This window comes from Mesoplodon mirus, assembly GCF_964341445.2.
Source record: "Mesoplodon mirus genome assembly, chromosome: 12".
NCBI lineage: Eukaryota > Metazoa > Chordata > Mammalia > Artiodactyla > Ziphiidae > Mesoplodon > Mesoplodon mirus.
Genome location: NC_138988.1, coordinates 5652020 through 5676676, shown reverse-complemented (window position 1 = coordinate 5676676; position 24657 = coordinate 5652020). Strand labels below are relative to the sequence as shown.

General features: G+C 42.9%; 1 protein-coding gene across 6 annotated transcripts in view; it reads right to left on the bottom strand.

Moving 5' to 3' along the window:
• Positions 1-23353, bottom strand: part of TAMM41 (TAM41 mitochondrial translocator assembly and maintenance homolog) — a 110625-nt gene extending 87272 nt beyond the window's left edge. For all 6 annotated transcript variants that reach the window (XR_014295596.1, XR_014295597.1, XM_082639408.1 and 3 more), the window contains exons 1-4: positions 23001-23353; positions 20392-20574; positions 17866-17958; positions 10528-10678 (exon numbers count right to left, since the gene is read on the bottom strand). Coding sequence is in view for 4 of the 6 variants with exons in the window: in XM_082639408.1 (XP_082495534.1) it covers positions 10528-10678; positions 17866-17958; positions 20392-20574; positions 23001-23135 (562 nt within the window). In the remaining 2 variants the exon portion in view is untranslated. The remainder of the gene's footprint in view (positions 1-10527; positions 10679-17865; positions 17959-20391; positions 20575-23000) is intronic.
• Between the last annotated feature and the right edge of the window lie 1304 nt (positions 23354-24657).

Genomic DNA, 24657 nt, shown 5'->3' with positions numbered 1-24657 from the left:
TTAACTGCTCAAGCCAGAGAACTGCCAGTCTAATTCAATGGGTAACCAAAAGGGTAACCTCTCCTTGACCTGAAATAAGACAAACTCAGAGGCTTGTAACCCATCTGTAGCTGGCCTGCTCTATGATTCCAGCATGTCTGCAGCGGTCAGGGACGTTATTACAAAGGTAGGGATGTGAGTGCAAAGGCCCCAGCTCTCAAGTCTGGCAATGTCCCAGGGCGGCTGCGGTTGAGTTGCTTAACCTTTCTGAATCAGTTTCCTTCTCTGCAAAATGTCTGTAATAGTCATACTAACCTCACAAAATTGCTTTTAGGTTCAAATGATTAAGGTATTAGAAAATGCTTTGTAAATAGTGAAGCAGATATTGTTGTGATGACGTGTATATGGGAAGGGCAAGGATAGAGGGTGCAGGAAGCCCTGAGTTTTTTTTTTTTTTTTTAATTTTAATTTTTATTTTTTATTTTTTATTTATTTATTTTATTTATTTTTTTTAAAATTTTTTGCCTTATAACAAATTTAATCAGTTATACATATACATATGTTTTCATATCCCCTCCCTTTTGCGTCTCCCTCCCACCCTCCCTATCCCACCCCTCCAGGCGGTCACAAAGCACCGAGCTGATCTCCCTGTGCTATGCGGCTGCTTCCCACTAGCTATCTACCTTACGTTTGGTAGTGTATATATGTCCATGCCGCTCTTTCACTTTGTCACAGCTTACCCTTCCCCCTCCCCATATCCTCAAGTCCATTCTCTAGTAGGTCTGTGTCTTTATTCCTGTCTTACCCCTATGTTCTTCATGACATTTTTTTTTTCTTAAATTCCATATATATGTGTTAGCATATGGTATTTGTCTTTCTCTTTCTGACTTACTTCACTCTGTATGACAGACTCTAGGTCTATCCACCTCATTACAAATAGCTCAATTTCATTTCTTTTTATGGCTGAGTAATATTCCATTGTATATATGCGCCACATCTTCTTTATCCATTCATCCGATGATGGACACTTAGGTTGTTTCCATCTCCGGGCTATTGTAAATAGGGCTGCTATGAACATTTTGGTGCATGTCTCTTTTTGAATTATGGTTTTCTCAGGGTATATGCCCAGTAGTGGGATTGCTGGGTCATATGGTAGTTCTATTTGTAGTTTTTTAAGGAACCTCCATACCGTTCTCCATAGTGGCTGTACCAATTCACATTCCCACCAGCAGTGCAAGAGTGTTCCCTTTTTTCCACACCCTTTCCAGCATTTATTGTTTCTAGATTTTTTGATGATGGCCATTCTGACTGGTGTGAGATGATATCTCATTGTAGTTTTGATTTGCATTTCTCTAATGAGTAAAGATGTTGAGCATCCTTTCATGTGTTTGTTGGCAGTCTGTATATCTTCTGTGGAGAAATGTCTATTTAGGTCTTCTGCCCATTTTTGGATTGGGTTGTTTGTTTTTTTGCTATTGAGCTGCATGAGCTGCTTATAAATTTTGGAGATTAATCCTTTGTCCGTTGCTTCGTTTGCAAATATTTTCTCCCCTTCTGAGGGTTGTCTTTTGGTCTTGTTTATGGTTTCCTTTGCTGTACTTTGAAGTTTCATTAGGTCCCATGTGTTTATCTTTGTCTTTATTTCCATTTCTCTGGGAGGTGGGTCCAAAAGGATCTTGCAGTGATTGATGTCGTGGAGTGTTCTGCCCATGTTTTCCTCTAAGGGTCTGACAGTGTCCGGCCTTACATTCCGGTCTTTAATCCATTAGCCCTGAGTTTTTAAGATACTGGCTGGGTAACTTTCCCCTCTTAGACTAACTGCACTACCACTGTCATCTCAGTTCAATAAATATCTGGGTGGTTTCTAAGTGCCAGGAGCCATGCTGGACTCTGGGGATACAAAGATACAGGCTCTGCCCAGGCGGCACGTGACATGAAAACAGAGCATTTCAGTGCAGGTTACAACGTGGGACTCCCAAGTGAAAGTGTTCAGGAACAGGAGCCCAAGCTGGAAGTGGACACGGCAGCATAATGCTCATTTTAGACAGTTGTGGGTTTTTTTGAGATGTAATTCACATACCATACAATTCATCTATGTCAAGTACATAATTCCATGCTTATTTACAGGGCTATGCAACTATCTAATTTTAGACCATTTCAGCCTCCCTAAAAGAAACCCTGTACCCTTAACAGTCATTCTCCCTCCACCCGTCCACTCCCAGCCCCAGGCAAAGACTAATCTGCTTTCTGTCTCTATAGATTTGCCTACCCTGGACATCTTATATAAGTGGAATTGCACAACATATGGTCTCTTATGATTAGCATAATGTTTTCAAAGTTTATCATGTTGTAGCACTTATCAGTACTTATTCCTGTTTATGACTAAATAATATTCCACTGGATGGATGTACCACATTTTATTTATCCATCTCTCAGTTGATGGGCATTTGGGTTGTTTTTACTTTGGGGCCATTTTTTATGAATAACGCTGCTATGAACATTTGTGTATGACCTTTCGTCTGGATATATGTTTTCATTTCTCTTGGGTAGATACCCAGGAGTATAACTGTTGGGTCATATAGTTACTCTAAGTTTAATATTTTGAGGGACTGTGAAACTGTTTTTCCAAAGTGGCTGTACCATTTTACATGCTATCAGCAACGTATGAGGGCTTCAGTTTCTCCACAACCTCGTCAACACCTGTTCTCGTCTGTCGTTTTGATTATAGCCATTGTAGTCGGCGTGAAACAGGGTCTCTGTGGTTTTGTTTGACATTTCCCTAATTACGAATGATGCTGAACATCTTTTCATGTGCTTATTTGCTATTTGTATACTTTCTTTGAAAAAATGTCCTTTGCCCATTTCTATATTAGGTTATTCGTCTTTTTACTGCAGTCTAAGAATTCTTCATACATTCTGGATACTAGTCCCTTATCAGACACATGATTTGTAAGTATTTTCTCCCATTTTGTTGGTTGCCTTTTCACTTTCTTGACAGTTTTGTTTGCAGCACAGAAGTTTAATTTTTATATAGTCCCATTTATCTATTTCTTTTGTCGCTTGTGCTTTTGGTGTGTACTACGAAACCACTGCCTAACCCAAAGTGACTCTTCTAAAAGTCTTACAGTTTTAGCTCTTACATCCATGATTCATTTTGAGTTAATTTTGTGTAGGGTGTATGTTAGGGGGTCCAACTTCATTCTTTTGCATGTGGACAAAATAATTCTTATTTTAAAAAAGATGACTAAGGCAGTATTTCTAGGAGGCAGCCTGACACATCATTCGAAATACATCCCCAAAATACCTCCATGGCTGCAGAAAACATACCATCACTGCACGTGGAAGAGAATGAGATAAGAATAAATAGCTGATGTACTCGGTGATATAAATTTGAATCATATATAAATTTGGGGGCACTTCCCTGGTGGCACAATGGTTAAGAAGCACCTGCCAAAGCAAGGGACATGGGTTCGAGCCCTGGTTGGGGAAGATCCCATGTGCCACGGAGCAACTAAGCCCATGCGTCACAACTGTTGAGCCTGCATTCTATAGCCTGCGAGCCCCAACTGCTAAAGCCTGCGTGCCACAGCTAGCGAAGCCCGGGCACCCAGAGCCTGTGCTCCACAACAAGAGAAGCCACCGCAATGAGAAGCCCATGCACCGCAATGAAGAGTAGCCCCCGCTCGCCGCAACTAGAGAAAGCCTGCGTGCAGCAACAAAGACCCAATGACAAAGACCCAACGCAGCCAAAAATAAATAAATAAACAAATTTATTTAAAATCAATCAATCAATAAATAAAATTTTCTCTTCCTTTAGAGAACACACAACGGAGAGGTGTAGGGGGGGACGGGGAGGAATCAGATTTACGATACTGGTTCAGGAAGGAACCAATGTCACAACCATCCACCCATTCATTCATCAAGTATTTACTGAGCACCCAGTACATGTCAGGTGCCACTGTAAGCACTGGAGGACAGTGAGCAAAGCAAGGCAAAAACGTCTGCCCTCAGCATCCTAGTGGTAGAACAAAGGCCAGAGACAAGAATCCCAACAAATAAACAGTACTTCAGATGATGGAAAGTGCACCGAAGAAAACACAAGCTGAAAAAGCTGGCCAGAAATGGGGAGCGAGACACAAGGGGCCCTGGGGGAAGAGTGTCCCAGGTGTAAATCAGGAATGACACATGCCGCACAGACACTTTGTAGAACAGTGACGGGCTAAGAGCAAGGGTTCTAGAACCAGAGTGCCTGTGTTCTAATCCAAGCTCAGGACTAGAAGCTACATGACCCAGGACAAGCTACTTACTTCTCTGGGTTTCGGTATCCTCAAATATAAAATGGAAGCAGCAGTAGTTGTCAGTTTACAAGTGTCCAGGATTAAATGAGTTAATACATGTAAAGCACTTAGAATAATACCTGATTCACAGTAAGTAATCCAGAAACGTTAGGTATGACTGGTGATTAATATCCCTTCAGGGGTGCTGCATGCTCAGAAATTAGCAAGTGACTGAGTAAGAAGAGTTCCAAGTGAGGCTTCAGCAAAAGCTCAAGCTTGCCAAGCCTGGAGAAATATGCTTCCAAATTACTGAAAGAGTCGATCCCCAAAACGCAAGTCAATCAATGACACTGCTTGCAAGGTCACAGATGGTGTGACTGTCATGGAATAAATCTTAACACTCTCACCCCAGAGAAAATGTTTCTTTACTGCCTTTGACCAGGATCCAGAAACGGGGATGTTTACTCACACTTTTAGAGTTCGGGCACCCATTTCTAATTTTTTTCTCCAAGAATCACTCAACTGGTACTTCCTCACTGCTTTGTCTTATTCCTAGAAGTAGCTGAGACTGCGTTCAGACAATATGGCAACTAAACAAACCCATTCTCTCTCTTACTGACAGTGCTTGAAGGTGTTTTTTGTTTCTTAAGGACTGTAAAGGGCCAAGTGAATCCACCCGATTTAAGTACTCTGCTAACTTCAACAGGCATTACTTGTCAACATGTAACAAGTTTTATGATTATTATAACTGACAACATAAGTCCAATTTGGAGAATGTGTCCAAGGAAGTTAGACAACTTCCAACTCTGCCTCCTTCCATACCAAAGTAATTTGGCCAAAGTGATTCGCAGCAGTGTCATTAATAAAACAATGATGGACGGAGGTAGCCTGAGCGCCCACCAATCACTGAATGATCGAGAGAATAAAGGTGTCTCAGCCTGAGGAAAACCTCTATAGCCAGCAATAGTACATAATAGTAGTAATAAATAATAATAGCAGTCATTTTCTGAGCCCCAACCATCAATGAGGTATGAAGCTGGGGGCTTTTATAAATATTATCTCATTGAAACCTTTTTATGAGATAGTTATTTCTGTTTTACAAAGAAGAAAACAGGCTCAGAAAGGTTCCAGCACCTCCACAAGGCTGGTGTTCAAACTCACGTCTGACTGTAGTCTTGCCCTTTCTAAGTGTCTGTGTTAATACAAGCAAACATGTATCCAAAATAATAAGGGCTAACATTTACTGAGCATTTACTACATGCCAGGCACTGGGCTAAGCACTTTACATGTATGATTTAATTTAATCTCTATAAAAACCTTTTTTAGAGAGAGAAAAACTGAGTCACAAAGAGGCAGAAAGTTAATTAAGGTTATAGCTAAGACGTGAACCCAGGAGTCTGACTGGGTTTTTAACACTTTACTAATGCTCCCTTCCATGAAGTAATATTATGACTTAGAAAAAAAAAAAAGCAAAGTACTAAATATCAATAGAATACTTAATTGAAGCAGTTAAGGGTTTGACCTTGATTATTTTCACGTGAAACTGTTCACATCTCTGAGGCACTGCCCTAGTTCGAGGCTTCATCACCATCCGGACTTGCTGGGCTCTGTCCATCCACCCAACACACATGCACAGATGCCTGCCATGAGCCACAGCAGAGTTCCGGAGGCCAAAGATATAGGGCAACCGACACAGACTCGGTCCTAACTATCCTCCCCTCAGACTCCTCTCTGCCTGGTCATCTCTCACCGGGCTCTGCTCACGGGTCCTCGGATGCTGGTGCTCAGTTCCAACGTCACCGTGGGAGAGGCCTTCCCTGGTCACACTAAAGTAACGTTCTCCTTCCTCCCCTATTCTGTGCTGCCACGTGTTTGCTGTCTGATTTTTTACCTACAAAGAAAGCCCCACGAGGGCAGGGACTGTGCCTGCCTTGTTTATTTCCTTCATCCCCAGAGCTTACAAGGGCGCCAGGCAGAGAAGACTCCCCTAATTATATGCTGAATGAAAAAACTTTCCTGTTTTTAGTCTCTTTCCCTCCTGCACACTGCTGGCAAAATTATCTTTCCAAAACAACAAATCTTGGACCAACTTGCAATGCTTGAAAACTTCTGTGGCTCTTAGTTGTGTATTGCTTGTCAAATTCCCACCTCTTCACTTTGTATTCAATGCCCTGCACAACCCCGGCCTAACCTCTTCTCCAAAATACCAGAGAGGCAGTGAATTTAAATGGTTAAGAGTGTGGGCTAAGATTTCAGCTCCACCGCCTACTAGTCTACCAAACAACTGACCTGAGACAGATGTGGGCCTTGGTTTTCTCACCTGTTAAATGGCGACAATAATAGAGCACCCAATCAAAGGGTTGTGGTGAGGATTAAGCTAGTTATTAGATCAAAAGTATTCAGAGTCATTCCTGGTACACAACAAAAAATGCGACTTTCTCCTGCCATAGCCATGGACCTGAGTCTCGTCAATCTGCTCCTTCTTCCCTAAACAAGCCATGCTTTTCACACTCCCCTGCCTTTTCCACATGGGCTGTTTTTTAAATCTACCACTGACTCACCATGACTGTATACGTTTATTAATGTGCAGTTCTTTACAGCAGAAACTGTAGCTTTAGTTCTTCATATGTTATGGTATGCTGATTCACTTGATAAATATTAAACCAGGATCATTACCTAAAATTAGTCATTTTAATAGTTTGTACTTCCATAAGAATGTTCAAAGTGGCCCTTTAAAGTTCATTTGGTTTTCTTTTTCTGTTTACTTAAATGCTGACTTCTAAGAATAACTGAAGGATTAGAAAGCTTTCTCCTCCCCAATTTTGCAGGCTCTCATCATCCACCTATTCCTTTCTCACCATCATTTATAACAATAATGCCATAAATACTGACCCCAGGGCAGTTAAAGTGATCCTTAAATACTGCATAAAATATAGGGGTTATTATTACTGCTAGCAATACTGACAGATCTTGCCTCTGCCAGTAATTACTGGCAGGAACGTGTCCAATAACACAGAGACACTGTTTTCTCTGTGTCTCTCCCGACCCCGCCTGGGAGAAATGTTGAATTTCACAGGTGAGGGACAACATATTCTCTCTCAACTAGAACCAGGTGGAAAATAAATGTCTAAGTTGGAAATAAAAATAGTTTGGTGGGTCATTTGAAGTCTGGAATATTCTGAGGGCTTGGGAGGTTTAGGTAGTTTGCCCAAGGGATAGAATCTGATCAATTCAAGGATACTGGGTTCTCAGAAGCCTAAGAAAGGCAGGTAGAAAAGCTTGCCTTTCAACACATCGCCTGGGGCAAGTCTCATACCTATGAAGGACACCTGCCTGCAGGGCCTAGATCTTTTCCCATGTGCACTCTCCTAGTATAGTTCCATCATATTAAGGGCTAGGTAACCATTAATTATACTGTGTCCTGGCTTAGGAACAACCATCATATACAATGTTGTTCCAATGGGAAAATATATCCCCAGTCTAAACAACTGGCTTACAGAAGACTTTTTGGAAAATGTCTCATTCTAAGGTAGGGACTACACAGTGTTGGAATTAGTCTCTCTGGAGAGGATTGGCAAGTATTGTGTCCTAAGTTTTGCGGGAAAAAGAAGCCAACCTCTTTGAAATGAGTAATGTAGGCTACTTGGCCAAATTCTCAGATCCAAATCTGGGTTAAGCAATCACAAACAACAGGAAGCGGCAAGATGAGAATTGCAAGTGACCGGAGGCTGAGAGGCTGGAGTCAGACACAGCGAGGTGCGAGACCCGGCTGTGGGGAGCAGCCCGCTTCCTCTGCCAGCTCTTCCCCCAACAGCCCAGGGCCAGCTCCTTGTCACTATTTCCACCTACGCTCCGTGTCACCACTCAGAGTGCCTTCCCGGACTACCCACTGTGAGACAGCCTTACCCTCAGCCTGATATATTTTCTTCTCTTCACGGCACTTAGCGCGATCTCAAACTGCCTTATTGCTTCTTTACTGTCTGCCTCTCCCTAAAAGACCAGAAACTCCACGAGGAGTTTCACTCGCATCACGCTTGCTAGTGTGCACCCAGGCCTACCACAGTGTGTGCCACAGGGAAGACACACAACACACATTTGTTGAACAAACAGGGCTGTAGTACGAGGATTCAGTAATGGAATTAAGGAATAAATGATCCACCCACCTACCTACATATCTATCTGCCTACTTACTGACCTCCTTATCTGTGTCTGGAACAGTGCCTCTATACAGCAGCCCTTAATAAATATTATAGAAGAAGCGAAACAGAGGATGGTACTGCTATGAATCAACAAGTGTTTACTGAACAACAGGAGAAGCCAGGAGCATAAGACAGTCCTTCCAGGAGGCAGACCAAAACTCAGCTCAAGACTGAGAGCAGCCTGAGTGCCGACTTGAAGTCTGCAAATAGGTGGGAGCGGTGGTAAGATCCGATAAATGTCTTTAGTCACTGTTCTGACTTTACAGAGAACTGGAATCCACCTAACACTATGCTGATCTTGACAATGTGGGCAGAGCAGAGAACGGCTCTGCATCTTCTCCCACGAAGTCGACAAAAGGCTTCTGGTCCCCCCTGTCTCACAGGGGAGCGTGGGGAGGGAGGTACCCAGAGGCCCTCCCCACGTGTTCATCCTGGAGGCAGCCACGCCACGCCTGCTCCCCTGCCTTTGCCATGAGAAGCTGGAAGCAACCAAGACCAAGGTTATGTCACCTCCTTTCTTGGCCGTGTTGCAATGACAGCTGTGGTCACAGCACTCACATTTTGGGAAAAAGACTGAAGAACAAGACCTTTCAGATTTCTTTCAGCATTGCGTTTCCATGAAATCTTATCTGTACAGGGGTTCAGAAAATGAGTCAACTGCCTTTGCAATTTTTTGAGTATAGAGTTCTTTGACTCACACTTAAAAGTTGGGAAAGAGGATATTTATTTAAGATAGTGGTTTTCAAACAATTTTTTAAGTAGCAGGCTACTTTTTTGTAAACAGAGTTTTACACGGACCCTTAACACGTTAAAAAGATCAGTGGGGTGTGGTGAGGGGTCGGGATCCGCCCTCTCAGCCTCCCCTGTGCCCTGACATCTCTGAGGAGCACAACTGGTTTAAGGGGAAAGGAAGTTAAAATTTAGATAAATAAAGAGATGAATGGGGAAGGAGGGCAAGCTTTCCTTAATGTGAGGAAAGACGGAGTGGGCAAGTCTCCACTTTGTGCCCATCAGAGTAAAGACTGGCTCAAGCAAGGACCGTCAGTGGAAGCTCACAGTAGGAGGGCAAGTTTGGTAAGAAGCAGCGTATATGCCTCACCTTCAAATGTCTCCCCAGAGTTTGCTTAGAAAGGAGAAAACGCTGCTTGTCAGGGCACCAACATCACTGGTCTGTAGACTTCAAATATGTGAATGTCATGCAAGACAAAGAAAGGCTGAGGAAACATTACAAATTAAAAGATAAAAGAGACATGGCATCTAAGTACAATATATGATCCTTGACTGAATCATGTACTTGAAGGAAAAAAATAGTATAAAGAACATCATTGGGACAACCGACAACCTCTGGAATAAGGAACATCAATTTGACGGAAGTGCTGTATTGATGTTACATTTCCTGAATTTGGTGACTGTACTGTGGTTATGTAAGAGAATGTCCTTGTTCTTAGGAAACAAGTACTGAAGTATCTGGCCTAAAGGGGACGTGATATCTGTGACCTACTCTCTAATAGTTCAGAAATATATATATAATATGGAGTATTTACACATACAGAGGGAGCAGTGGTTCTCAACGTGGGATACCTGGAGGAGCACCAGCATCAGCAGGACCTTGCTAGACACACAGATTCTTGGGCCTCATCCCAGACCCCCCAAATCAGCCGTCTTGTCTGTTCTAACAAGCCCTCCAGAGGATTCAGCTGCTCACTAGCTTTTGAAAATCACGGATACAGAATGATAAAACAAGTGTGGCGAAACATTTCTGGGGACAGGGCACATGGCAGTTTTCTGGATCATTACTAAAACTTCTCTGTACCTTTGAAATTGTTTCAAAATAAAATTGAACAATAACAACAACAAAAAGATTACCCTATGTAGAGATGTGGCAAGGAAGAGACCCTGGGGGCAAGGAGGGAAATCAAAGAACTCCTGCAGCGACCTTCAAAGAGGTGGTGGGATTCGAGCCTTGGCTGCTGCAGCTCCAGTGCAGGGCAAGGGGCGGGGTGTCTGGCCTGCACAGTCGTCCAACAGCGAATCTCCTTCCTGTAGAAAGTACAGGCATGAAACCTACTGACCTGAATATGAGAGTCTGGCAATCTCTATAAACAGGTCTTCCTCAGAAAAGCTTTCGGGGAGCATGAGGAAAGCAGCGGTCACAGCACTCTTCAGATTTTTATCCAGGGCTGACCTGAGAGCGACATTCTCATTCATTGCTACGATTTTCACCTGGAAAAAGCAGAACATTCAGAAGAAAAATTCCAGAAGTGGAGTATTGCCCAATCTATGTGTTTATACATACACTGGAACTGTCCTAAACACTTAGCCCTGAAGATCTTTGAGTATTAGGCCAGTTGACATGAAATATTTATTATTCTAATAAGCAATTCTGGAGTCTCCTGTTTTGAGCCCAAATCAGAGAACTCGTAACATAGGAAAGAAAAACAAATATTGTTCTTAAATGAGGAAACTCAACATGAGTTTTGAAAAAGAAGTCAGTACTAAATGGAATAAATGACCTTTGGGAAATTTAGTATTTTTTTATTTTTTAATCTCATTGTTCTTCACTTAATTTTATGGTGGACAAAGGCATTTTACTTCTTTATTTAGAACTCACCTCTGTTCTTAACCATACATAACCTAAGCAGGTCATGCTCTATTTTGAACTGATTTTGAATGTGACTAAGGAAAAGGGAAAGAAAATTAGCTACAGTAGAATCTGCTATCTTTGACTTCTCCCAATCCATCAAGATAGAAATTGCTCCAGTGTGTTCTGACTGGTTTTAAAGACTGCACTGCAGTTAAGAGAATGTGTTCAAGTCCTAGCTCCATCTCTTACTAGCTCTGTGACTATGGGCATCATTCCTTATCAGTAAAACTGGGTTAATAACCGAACCAAGCTTATAAGGTTGCTGGGAAGATTAAATGAGATGTTTCATCTGAAGCCGCAGCTGAAGTGAGATTCCTTGTGTGTTTCTTGGTGCACAACGCAAGCGTTTCTCTGAGCCAGGGGTTCTCACCTTTAGTAAGCATCAGAATCTCCTGCAGGGCTTGTTAAAACACATATTATGGGACTTTCCTGGTGGCGCAGTAGTTAAGAATCTGCCTGCCAATGCAAGGGACATGGGTTTGATCCCTGGTCCAGGAAGATCCCACATGCCATGGAGCAACTAAGCCTGTGTGCCACAAATACTGAACCTGCACTCCAGAGCCCGCATGCCACAACTATTGAAGCCTGCGCGCCTAGAGCCTGTGCTCCACAACGAGAAGCCACCGCAATGAGAGGCCCGTGCACCACAACTAGAGAAAACCCGTGCGCAGCAACAAAGACCCAACGCAGCCAAAAAAAAAAAAAAAAACCCCACATATTATTAGGCCCATCCTCCAGTGTTTCTGACTCAGTAGGCCTGGATGAGGCCTGAAAATGTACATTTCTAACAGGTTCCCAGGTAATGTTGATGCTGCTGGTCCAGGGTCCACATTTTGAGAACCACTGCTCTAAGGTGTATATTTACTTTGAACTAGAATTGCCAAATTGCTCTTTGTAGCGATTGTGCCAATTTGCACTCCTGACATAATCTTAAACTATCATGTTGCTTCTGACTGATTTTCTCAACAAGCGAAGTGTCTAGAAATCCCTAATAAGGACACCCATGTATCTGAAATGTAAGCACCATCTCTAAATCATTTAGTGTTGTCGCCACATTTTTCTCGTGTTCTAGAAAGTAGGGCTTAAATTGCCTTTTATTTATCAAATATAGATAATTTCTGACAAAATTCAGATGGCACATAAAAGACACATACAGTATGAGAAACTCCAAACTAAAATTTTATTAGATAGCAAGGAAAGACAGGAATGATGTATATCCCCAAGTATAGTTTCTTCTCTAATTTTTTTTATTAATTGTGAAAAGCAATATTAGAAACATAACTATTTTATAAATCTGGCTTAAGAACCTAAAATCTGTCTTTTACCTTTTGTCCCTACTTTTTTTTAAGGGAATATTTATAACGTACAAACCTCTCATGTGATAGGTAAGCCACTTAATTCCATACTACCACCTCCTCCCTCATAATTACAAGGACTTAATGGCCCTGGATTAAGCCTTGCAGCACTTGGGTGAGTTCAGTATTACTGCGAACATCTGCAGATAGTCAAAGCAAGGAGCCGTCCAGGAGCAGGATCTGCCCAAGGTTGCATAATGAGTTGATGGCAAAAATCAGGGTAACACCCTTGTACTTGGCAAATCCAGCTCTAAATATTTTGAGTTATCCTCATGCATTCTGTTCTTGTTAACTTTTAATCTTGAAAGATGATTAAAACAAAATTTAAGGTCCTATTATAATTCCTATGTCTATTCCTTGAATAACGTTCCTGCCTTACACTCCATACAGAATCAAGGATCTAGGAGGGCAACCTCCTCATCTCACTAACGGGGAAACTGAGGCCCAGAGGGTTAAAAGATTTCCCCACGAGGAACAGTGGCACACCGTACCAGGACCCAGGATTCGTGAAGTGAGCCTGTGAAGCCTGTTTACTTCCAAATTCCTATTCTTCATCCTCATTCACCAGGTCCTGCTCAATAATTCCTCACCCTCTTTTGTGTGTGTGTGTGTGTGGCGGGGGGGGGGGGAACTGTTTACAGAAACTCGATGAAAATAGAAGTTATTTTGAGATACTAACAAAGATGCAAAGGAAAGAGTAAGTTTGGGGAAATTTTCTTTTCTGTGAAATACCCTTGTTCTCCAAGAAAGTGTCTACGTAAGGTTGTTTAAAAAAAAAAAAAAGGCAGTCTGTTTGCTACTTAAGGTTAAGAGAGTGAAAATAAAAGCACCCTTACTCAAAGGAAAAATGTCAGTTCAGAAGACTCTGCTCCTGTGCTGATCTGGTTCTCAGTGTAAGGTGAACTAGCAACTTGTCTCAGAAGCACTGTTATTTGTTGTTCAGAGTGAAAAGCCAGTGAACTCTTGGGACCCTGCCAGAGAGGCCTGGGAAAAAAAGAAAGTCCTCAGATTTGTGAATAGCTGTTTGTATCTTACTGGGAATGCCCTGAACTGAACCACAGATATACCATTAGCGCTACTGCCAAGGGGAAAATCTTTACTGGAGAGAGGAAGGGGCAACGCTTGAAGGGACTTTCAAAAGCCCAACTTGAGAGATTTGTGAGTACCTTTCAAGATAGAAAAAAAGAGAAAGTCACATGTGGTCTCCTCTATAATAGTCCCATGGAGACAGAGCTTGAATTGCAAAGAGTGAAGTTATAGGCACAAAGAACACAGTCCTACCTCGTGTTCAAAGACTCGACCATTAACCAAATGACACTTCCCGCAGTAGTTTTCCATTCCAAATGAACAGAAAGGCTAATTTTTGCTTGAGGACCAAAAAGAAACAGTGAACATTTGAGCTGGATTAAAAAAAACCTTTTCATCTACCTGTTGGACTATGGGCTCTTGAGGCTAGCAATGTGGTGGTTTTTTAAAAAATTCTTTTGGCATGCACAGAGAAAAAAACGTAGTCGTCTTTTGAATAAGTACATGAATGGCTTAATCTTTTCATTTCCAAGGCTAGAAGTCCAAAGATTTGCTCTCAGCCGGGCAGAGCCAAGACTAGTAAGCCGGGCTTTCCAACTCCCATTCAGGGACCTTTTATACCACTGGGATTTTACTATCTACAAAAAAGTAAATCAACAGAGTTACAATATGGTGATGCTTGCAAACTGTGAATATGCTAACAACCACTGAATTGTACACTTTAAAGGGCTGAATTATATGGTATGTGATTATATCTCAGTAAACCTGTTATAAAAAGCTATATGACTAGCAAGTAAAATGGAATGAATACATTAAAATAAATTAAATAAAATAAATTAAAATCCTCTTAACAAGGTGGCAAAATACCCTTGTTTGCCAATGTGAATGCTTTAAAAATTCAAGCCATATTATCTTTACATGAAATACAGAACAACATGAAATACAAAAATCCAACTTACATTAAATAAATTAGAGAAGTGCAAATACTACTTTAGACGACTTCTGACTTAAAAAAAGATTGGCCACTGGGGCTTCTCTGGTGGCGCAGTGGTTGAGAGTCCGCCTGCCGATGCAGGGGACACGGGTTCGTGCCCTGGTCCGGGAACATCCCACATGCTGTGGAGCGGCTGGGCCTGTGAGCCATGGCCGCTGAGCCTGCGTGTCCGGAGCCTGTGCTCCGCAATGGGAGAGGCCACAACAGTGAGAGGCCCACGTACCGCAAAAAAAAAAAAAAAAAAAAAAGATTGGCCACAACAAGGTTCTATTAAATACTTTTCATGTTTCTTGACTTGGAAGACTGATTGGTAAATAACTCAAACTTAAAGCTGCACTAGAAGTAAAAATGGGTTATCTCCTCAATTATGAGGTAAGGTAAATGGTTAAAGTCTGATAGAAATTTAACTTGCACTCAGCTTTTTCCAGAAATGTCCATTTTTTAAGCAAACTACTCCTTTATATATTTTTTGATAGTAAACTTTATGTTTTAGAGCAGGTTAAGGTCCACAGCAAAACCAAATGGGAAGTACAGAGAGTTCCCATATATCCCCTGCATATTCCTTTTAAAGACTTAAATTGCTAGTGACTGAGAAATTCGACTCTATTTGCAATATGGAAGATAATTTTAGAGCTTTAGACAATATAAGTTTATGTAACTCGTTTTAAAACACATAAAAACAAAAAATTCACACTCACTCTCACAATTCTTTCTTAAGATAGTCACCCATTATTTTTGTCCAAAATGCTACCAACCCTTTCTTTTCATCGGATTTGTTTCGAGTTTGATTAATATGTGCTGCCACCTAGAGGTAAAAATAGTTAGTTTAAAGATAGTTATCCTAAGAATTCTCCAGTTAACAGTGATTTCTGTGGGAAAGGGAAACTGGAGGCAGGTGTGGGTGGAAGAGTTAATTCACCCATTTATGATTTTTGATTTTTAAAAATCGTGTCATGTTCAACACCTCAAATGGTTTTTAAGATTGTTTAATTTTCTTGTGCTAGAAGCTTCTTAATAAGTCGGAGGGGCAGTCACTGTTATAAAGAACATTTTCTTTTCCAAGTTAGCTGAGAAATGCAGTTTTGTTTAATCTCAGTGTAGCTGTCACTACTTGCCTTGAATTGATGTTTTTATTTTTTTAGGATACATGACATTTAGATGAAATGTGAGGTCATTTCTAGTGCTTACATTCTGAGATTTCATGGCATTATAGTTTTCTACAGCCTATTTCTAAAAATAACTTGAACTATTCCAAGCACAAAACATAGTACAGAGAATAATATAACATTTTCACATTCAATATCTCATTTTATCTCAAAATAACTCTGAGACAGGCGAGGACAGAGAGAAGAGAACGATTGTTTCCTGAGTGTCTACTAGATGCCAGACATTTCAGATCTAGGCATTTCTCAAACACCTTTTGAGGTCGGTGTCACTGGCCTTGTCCCCAGGTAAGGGTGTCACAAGGCCCAGGGAGATTAAGTCACTGGTGCAGGGTCACACAGCTGGGGAGTGTCAGAGCTGGGACCCAAACCCCAGATCTGTCTGATTCTAAAACACCTGTGTCCTTTCCACCATTACCATTCTGCTTCCAATTTTCAACACCTTTGTGAAGTAGGCAGGGCAAGGATTGCTACTCCCATTCTACAGGGAAACTACCTGAGGTTCAGAAAGGTAAAACAACTTGCCTAAGAACACATAAACAGCTAATAAGTAGCAGGAATGAATAAGGCCCAAGGCTTCTAATTCCACGTTTATTAATCTTCCCATCAAACTACATATTTTGTATATTTAAAAAGAAACTTGGAAAGAAAAGGAATATTTACAAATTTCCAGTTATATTTATTTGCTTAATTATGAGGCTTACTAGTTATCCAGCCTAGAAATGAGAAATTCATCTACATAAATATGAAATTCAATCAGTAACCTATTGTTTCCAGACTTAAAACGTGTTTTTACTGAAGTAAAAATTATATACTGTACAGTAAAGCAAACAAATCTAATCAGCATGGCTTGACAAATATTTACACATGGATGTACCCATGTAACTATCACCTTGATCAAATGCTTCTGTATGTCTTAATGACCTACACTATTAAATTTTAAGCCCAGATACAAGGCAAGAGAATCTGAACCTCCCAAATATATCAATAGAGATTTTATGACACAACCAAGTAAGCTAGGACTGTATAAATTTCTTTAATTTCTTGCCATAGCTGACAAAAAAGGAGCAGCATAGTCACCCATGAGAGGCATTTGGGAATAATTCCTGAACCCTCTTTGGGACCTAAGACCCTCTGACAGCACAGAGAAAATTCTTCCTTGCTGGGAGATTAGCAACTGTGACAACTACAAATAGTTCTTTTTTTTTTTTTTTTAATTTTATTAAAAAAATTTTTTTGGCTGCACTGGGTCTTAGTTGTGGCACGTGGGATCCTCATTGCGGCATGCAGGATCTTTCATTGCAGCGTGCAGGCTTCTCTCTAGTTGTGGCATGTGGGTTTTCTCTCTAGTTGTGGAGCGCGGGCTCCAGAGCGTGTGGACTCTGTAGTTTGCAGCACGCAGGCTCTCTTGTTGAGGCGCGTGAGCTCAATAGTTGTGGCGCGCGGGCTTAGTTGCCCTGCAGCATGTGGGATCTTAGTTCCCCGATCAGGGATCGAACCTGAGTCCCCTTCATTGGAAGGCAAATTCTTTACCACTGGACCACCAGGGAAGTCCTCAAGTAGTTCTTAAACTACGAAAATACCCCTTCTCAGAAAACAGACTATACAACTGCAAAAAAGAAGAAACCTGATAATTTGTGAATGCGAGTCAAAAGTTCAAGTCCTCTCGACTTTTTTCTGTTTTCTGTTTGTTTCCATTTCTAGTAAAGCCGGAGAAGCCTGCCCCTACAGCCTCCTCCAGCAATGTCCCAAATGAGGGTAGGGCCTGAGGAGGAGAATAAAGGGGATCAGAGTCCACTTGCCCCAGAATGATGACCTGTCTCATTCACTTATTCAACAAATATTTGCTGAATGCGTACTACATGCCAGGCATCGTCCCAGGCACTGTTGGGACAAATCCCTGGACAAACAGTGCCCCATGGCACTTGCATTCCAGAAGAGGTGGCGGTCTGGGGAGGCGGACAGAGGCTCCACCAAGGCACTGGACACCTCTTCTGCCATCCTCCCCAGCCCAACGGACTGACTCTGAACCTGATCCATTCAGACAACTGGAGAATCCTGAGAGGGAGGGAGGGAGGGAGCAGTGTGGGTAATCCTTGGATACTGTTTGGCAACAAATTCTGCAGGGAGGGAAAGGAGCGTGAAGCTCATTTCTACGTCACTGCAATCACAAAGATCAAAGTAAGGTGAGGTTCAGAGAGGAGAGACGTCCCTAATGAAACACTCACCGGTTTTTGGAGTCGTCCGGCGATGTATAAGTTATTCCAGTCGAGGAGATCTTCGATCAAAACACTAGTGCTAATAATGCCATATTTGATAAGCTGGAAAAGAAAAGAAATGGGCATGAAAACTAGCAAAATACCACACTGATGCTTACGCAAGTACAAAACATAAAGAAATAAATTAAATTTCTGACCAGAGCAGAAGCTTGATTTCCAAAGCCACTTAAACTGCCTACCTTGTAAAAATACACATCTCCACAAAATCTTTTGCAAAGGATTAGTTTCCAAGACTGTGTGTTTCCTCAGGTATTCGAGGTGAAGTGACCACTGTTTTAACTCAGGCTCCTGTGACGTTAGAGGCAGAGTAGCTCTTAGAGGCTGTCTGGTACTGGTCCTCAGTGGACTGGAAATAAAAAAACTGGTCCTTCACCACAGACACTTCAAGAAGTGATAACATAGTTCACGTTTCTCATTTGAGAAATAAGAAACCTGAAGCTCAGAGAGAATAAATGATGTGCCCAAGACGGCACCACGTACAGCAGAGTTAAACGAGGTCCCTGAATTTCAGTCTGGGCTTCCAATGTTTGTTTCATTACAAAGCACAAGAAATTTTCTTTAACGTCTTCACTGACATCCTTTACATGGTGAATTTCTCTTTCACTATAGGCTCTTTCAAACGCTTTTGTAATCACAAAGCAACATTCAAAAATAAAACCTCTTTATCAGTGCTGAACACATGGAATTATGGTCAAGCTCATTCCAATAGTAATTCACACAAACCCTGAATGCAGTTGTTCCAGGTTACGAAATCCCATTTGCTTCAACAAATATCTTCAGACTCACTTCACTGAACTTCAGTACCCAAACAGCCTTCTCAGGCTGCAAAGATCTAAAAAGTAGCTAAAGAATTTCAATTAAAAAGTACAGTCCCTTTGGCACATAATTATGCCCAAACATTGGGTTACTGGAGCTTGGAATATGATTTGAAACTACTAATTAGAGATCGGCTCAGCATAATACTGATATGGAGAAAGAACACAGCTACGCGTCTGGCAGGACTAGAGCAGACGTGCAAGGCTGGGCTGAACAACCTTCTTCCCTCCGCTCTGGCCACAGGATTGCAGACAGCCCTTCTTGCTGCAGGCGTGTAACAGCTGAGAGGTCATGGGAACATCACAGGGGCCTGTCACTAACTAGCTGCAAGACCTTAGGGAGGTCATTTCCTCTCTCAGGGCCTTGGTTTCCTCATCTGCAAACCACAGGTGGTGTCGGATGGGACCTTAACCAGAAAAGTAAATGTATGGCCCAAAGACGTCACCAATCAGTCACAGCACTCATTCCTGCCACGTTCAGATAGGTCTTCAAAATCCTTCTCAAGTCAGTACTCCAAGCTCCTGCCCTTCAAAGCGGGGTCCACTGACCAGTAGCACGAGCATCAGCAGATGCAGACTATCAGGCTCCATTCCAGACCAACTGAATCAGAATCTGCATTTCAAAAAGAGCCTCAGGTGACTCGTCTGCACATCAGAGGATGACTGCTCTAAGCCCTCAGCAGCATGGAACAAAGCTGGCACAGCAGGGTCACCCTCAGCGCAGCTGGCCTCTAGGAGGCATCTGACTCAGTTCCCCCTTGGTCCTCTCAGACTGGGGTCCTGCCTGGAAGCCCTTGTAGAGCCCGGGGCCTCCGTATGAAAGACGGCTGGGCAGGGTTCCTGCTGTCACACAACCCTCTGCTGGGATCCGGGTTCTCCCCGGCTCCCCAATACTCCTCATCAAATTCCACCCACCCGATCGCAACAAGAGGCACCACGTGCTCCCATCTACCTATGAGACCCTCTCCTATAAGACCCTCTCCTATGATACCCTCTCCACTTGCAACTTCTTTCTGGGAGTGTCTGCCCCTCTGTATGTAGATAAGATTGATTTCCTCCCTGATCCACAGTGGGCCTGCCTATTCCTCCCACTGCCCAAACCAGTGGTTCTCAAAGTTTGTTTCAGACCAGTAGCATCAGCAACGTTTGAAAGCTTGTTAGAAATGCAAATCTTTGTTGCTAAGAGAGTAAACCTTAAAAGTTCTCATCACCAGAAAAAAAAAACAATTGTAAATACATGTGGTGATGGATGTTACCTAGACTTACTGTGATCATCTCACTCTCTCTCTATATATGTAAATATCAAATCATTATGTTGCACACCTAAAACTACTACAATGTTATATGACAATTACTGCTCAGTTTTTTAAAAATGCAAATCCTCAAACCCTACCCCAGACCTACTGAATCAGGAACTCTGGGGGTGGGAACCAGCAATCTGTGTGTCCTACAGGCACTCCAGGTGAGTTTGATGCACACTAAAATTTGAGAACCAAAACAATTTGGCCAAAGGCAAAAAATAAAAACAGTCACATTCACCACCTTCATCCAGCAAAAGTGTGAACATTTCCTAACTGTAAGAACACATTTATTTAGCTGGTATTCTATTAACAAAGGTTAATAACCACCCAAGTTAAGACAAAGGCCCGCAGTCACTTACCCTCCCATCACACATGATCAATGGGTTGTAGTAAACCCCGGCGCCGTAGTTATTCTGGACAGTGGTGATAAACCTGGGCCCCAGAACTTTTAGGAAAGAGTAATGGTTCCAGTTTTTCTTCAGGTTCTTTGAATGCCATGCAACAGGGTCATCGACTGTGAACACGAAGTCCAGCATGGCATCCTGGGAGGTGAAGAAAAGAGAATAATTTTAGTTTTAATTCCTAGAAAGGCACCTAGGCAGAGTGGAAAGCTCTAAGACTCTATGCTGCTGTGATTAACAGCAGACCCAGGACTGTCATCAGAAACTTAAGCAAGCCCCTGGAACCAATCTGAGCTTCGTTTTTGTCAACTCACATAATAACAGTAACACTTATTGATGTTCCGGACCTCTTTTAAACTCTTGATATATTATACATATAGTAACTCTTTTTAGCCTCAAAACAATCCTACCAGGGAGGTACTGTCATTATCCCATTTTTATAGGAAAGGAAAACCAAGGCACAGAGTAAGTTCCTTGCCCAAGGACACATGGCTACTGAGTGACAGACATAATCTGGCTCCAAATTCTGTGCTGGACCACTTTGCCACAGTCTTTCATCTAAATCTAGTTAAACGTGCTCTACTTTTCTTCCAGATCAAATAACACCATATGGACAAGCTCTATAAAGCGTTATGTAAAGGGAAATAAGTTAATTTAACTCTCACCCATAGGTCCTGGGATAGAGGTAAAGACCTCAAAGTCTACTGGGGAGAATAGACAGGTTGCTAGCAAAAACTTGGTAGGAGAACACAAAATGCACTAATTTCACTCAGAGTGGGGTCAGAGAAGAAGGAGGAATTTTCCTACAGGTTTACATTCTTCCAGACTCTGATAAGTCTGAGTCTTAAAAGAATGTGCAAGTTAAGCGGGCTTGGTGAAGTACTAGGAGGCCTGAGGAAGGGAGGGAGTGCTGTTAGGGGAAAACATTCTTGTGGAGATGAGAGCCGGTAGGACTGGAATGGGACGCAGGCAGGGGAGTGGCGGGAGATGGGACCAGAGAGGGAGGCTGGTTGCATGCTAAGAAATGTTCCTGCAGTAGAAAGGGAGGAGGAGAGACTAAAGGATGGAACACCACACGAGGCTAACTGCCACTAAGGCACTGAGGGCAGGGGCTCATCTGGGAGAGACTTAGGTGCTGGAGTTTACTTGTTAACTTGTAGGGAATGAGGGTGAGGGAAAATGAAGGACCTTTTCTTGGAGGGAATTCCAGGTCTGCTCAAAGGAAAATCTACACAGGAAAATGAAGAGGCGTCTATACAATCAGGAGGCCAAGGCCTGTTCTGAGTTTCCCACAGTGTGATCCACAAACCAGTGGTGGGTGATACTTAAGATTTGGGGTGGACATGTTTTTTAAAAATTTATGTTAATGTATGTTACAAGAAAATAACTAGCCTATTGCAAACTACAGTTAGGTTGCCCAACCTATATGCTCCAAATCTGTAATTTCTCATATGCTCTCAATTTAAAGAAAACTATTACTTAAATACTAGTATAGGTGGGAAACAGGAAATCCAAGCAACGGTACAGACGGCCTCACCAGGAAGCGAAGAGACGAAGGTTAACTGAAAGACAGATTACAGCCAGGTGTCCAAATCCACGAGGCCCTAGTGCAAACTACACACTACCATTTCCTTCATTTATTAAAGAAACCCAGTCCAGAACACGAGTTGCACAGACAGAAAACATCTCTATCTAGACTCGCGGTCCTTTTACATTAATTCAGCAAGAGCTCAAAAGCTGTATCAAAGTCAATTAAAAGCCTCATTTAAATGGAAAATATCTGCCTGCCACTTGTCTGCTATGTCTTGAATCTTGTCGCCACCTTGGAAGCAAAGTTTTTTTTCCATTTGCAGAAGAAAAAAAAAAAAACTGCAATCACAAGGAAAACTGTACCCTCACTACTGTTGTGCTCAGCCAACTCTGAAGAGAACAATGCCTAGCCCTAAACAGACTCCTGCTAAATGTCCTGAGCAGGGGCATATATACTGCTTATCACTAACTTCCGCGGTCAGTAAACGTCACTGCCCGTGCCCTGACCCTACAATCAGTCCGTCAGCTTCCCCAAGTCAGGAGAATCATTTTGTATTTTCTCCTACAACCAGAGACGTGATTCTCAAGCTTGGCTGCGTAGTAGAATCACCTGGGAAGTTCTTAAAGTTCCTGAAGCCCAGGCTCATCTCAGACCAATTAAATCTCAATCTCCGCAGTTGGAACCCAGATATCTGTATTTTTTTAAGCTTCCCAGAAAACTCCAATGTTCAGCCGAGGCTGGGAACACTGAACTAGCTCCTGGCAAATATTTCTCTTCCTTTCTTCCATCTTGTCGCTGCATCAGCTCTTCCCTCCGCATGATTGCACCTCCCGCTCTAGACCTAAGCTGACTCCTACGTATCCTTCAAAACTCAGCTCACGCTATCGTTCTACTAGGAGCACTTTTGTACGGTTTGTACTTTGCCAGTTGATACGTGGAGTGCGCAGAGCAGACAGGCAGCTCTAGGACTCTGGAGGGACCGAAGGCAAAGGCAACTCGTGAGAACATTCCCGGCGTGGGGCCGGCCCGGGCTCACCTTTTGGTCTGAGTTGGGCCCCGCCTGGCGGTACACCCCCGAGCCGTAAGCGAAAGCCAGGCTCAGCTCCTCGGGGAAGTGAGACAGGATCTTGCGAAGGGCCACCCCCGAGCTCTGCAAAGCCTGCAGAGCCATGGGGCCGGGGCTCAGACAGGGACCCTTGGAGGCAGCAGGCGGGGAACGAGTACCCGGTCAGGGTGGGAGATGGAAGCCGGGGAACGGCCCAGACGAGAGAAAGCTGGAGCCGGGGGCGGGGAGTGGAGGAGCTGGCAAGGACTCGGGGCTGCACACCAGTCACACACGAGGCGGGTAGGCAACCGGCAAGCAACCGGATAAGCATCGGTCGGGCCGGTCTAGTGCCCACCCCGGGCCACGCCTCCTGCACGCACACGTGCTCCGAAGGCGCAAGAGTAAGAGCAGGCGTTCGCGCGCGAGCGGGGACGCGAGGCCTTCGCAGAGACCCCTGGTGGTCGGAGGAGCGCACTGCAGGCTGGCAGCCTGGGACGGTGACCTGGACATGAGTGGGGGCAAGTTAACAGCTGATTGAACTGCTTTTGAACCATAAAAGTTCTTTTTTGTTCTCCCCTCAAACCACATTTTAATAAGTGACTAGGAAATCATGCGTGTAGTATCGCAGACCATCTTTTTGATGAGGTGAAATTCATATAACCTAAAATTGTACGCTTTACAATTCAGTGGCATTTACTGCATTAGTAACGTGTGTAACCATGTGTCTATGCAGCTCCAAAACTGCAGAAGATTTTGAAGGTTTAGGAAGACACAAATAAGATTAAAATCACCCCCAATCCCACCATCCAGAGATTATTAATGGTAAGAATTTGCTGTGCCGTCTTCCCATTAAAGCCCTTTTCAAATCCGATAATGGGTATGAAAGTGTTCCATAAATGGTTAAAGCAAAAACAACAACAAAAAGCCTGCACCAAGGTTCTCTGACATTTGTATTTAATTTTAAGCATGGGGAGGAGTATTTGCCCCTTCGCTTTGTGGACTGGGCTCATAAAAAGGCACATTAAATGCAGTTTCTGGTGGAAACGGGACCCCAGGTGAAGAGCTCACCTCTTTGTGTATAACTAGAGAAACTTGCTCCAGGTCACAGGGCCATTCAGGATGTAGTTTGAGTGCCCAGACAGAGACTTTTCAGATACTCTTCCCTTCTTCCCTGATGATCACGTCCTCTCAACAATAACACAAATAGTAAGAGCTAAGTTTGTGTAACAGTGATGCACTCACAGGCATTTTTCATTGAGTTCCCTCTACTGCCTTGTGGGAGGATGTGATTGCCTTCATTTTACAGATGAAGCAGCTAAGCGTTAGAGAAAGCAATGCGCTTGGGATCACATCAGCCTGTGGCAAAACTGGAATGAAGAATCTGGCTCCATGTCCTACAATTCCACTCGGTCCTTGAAGGGTTTTGAGCAGGGACCTGTCAGGCTCAAATGTTAGCCTGGATCAGAGTGGGGAAAGAGAGGCAGGGAGACCAGTTAGGAAGCTGTTACCATAGTTTCATTGTGAATTAAGTTGCCTGGCCTGGGGTGATAGAGGCAGGGATGGGATTAATTCAATTTGAAAAATGATTATTGGAATTCAAACTCTGAGGTAAGTCAAGATGACTAGGAATGATGCTTTGCAGGCACTC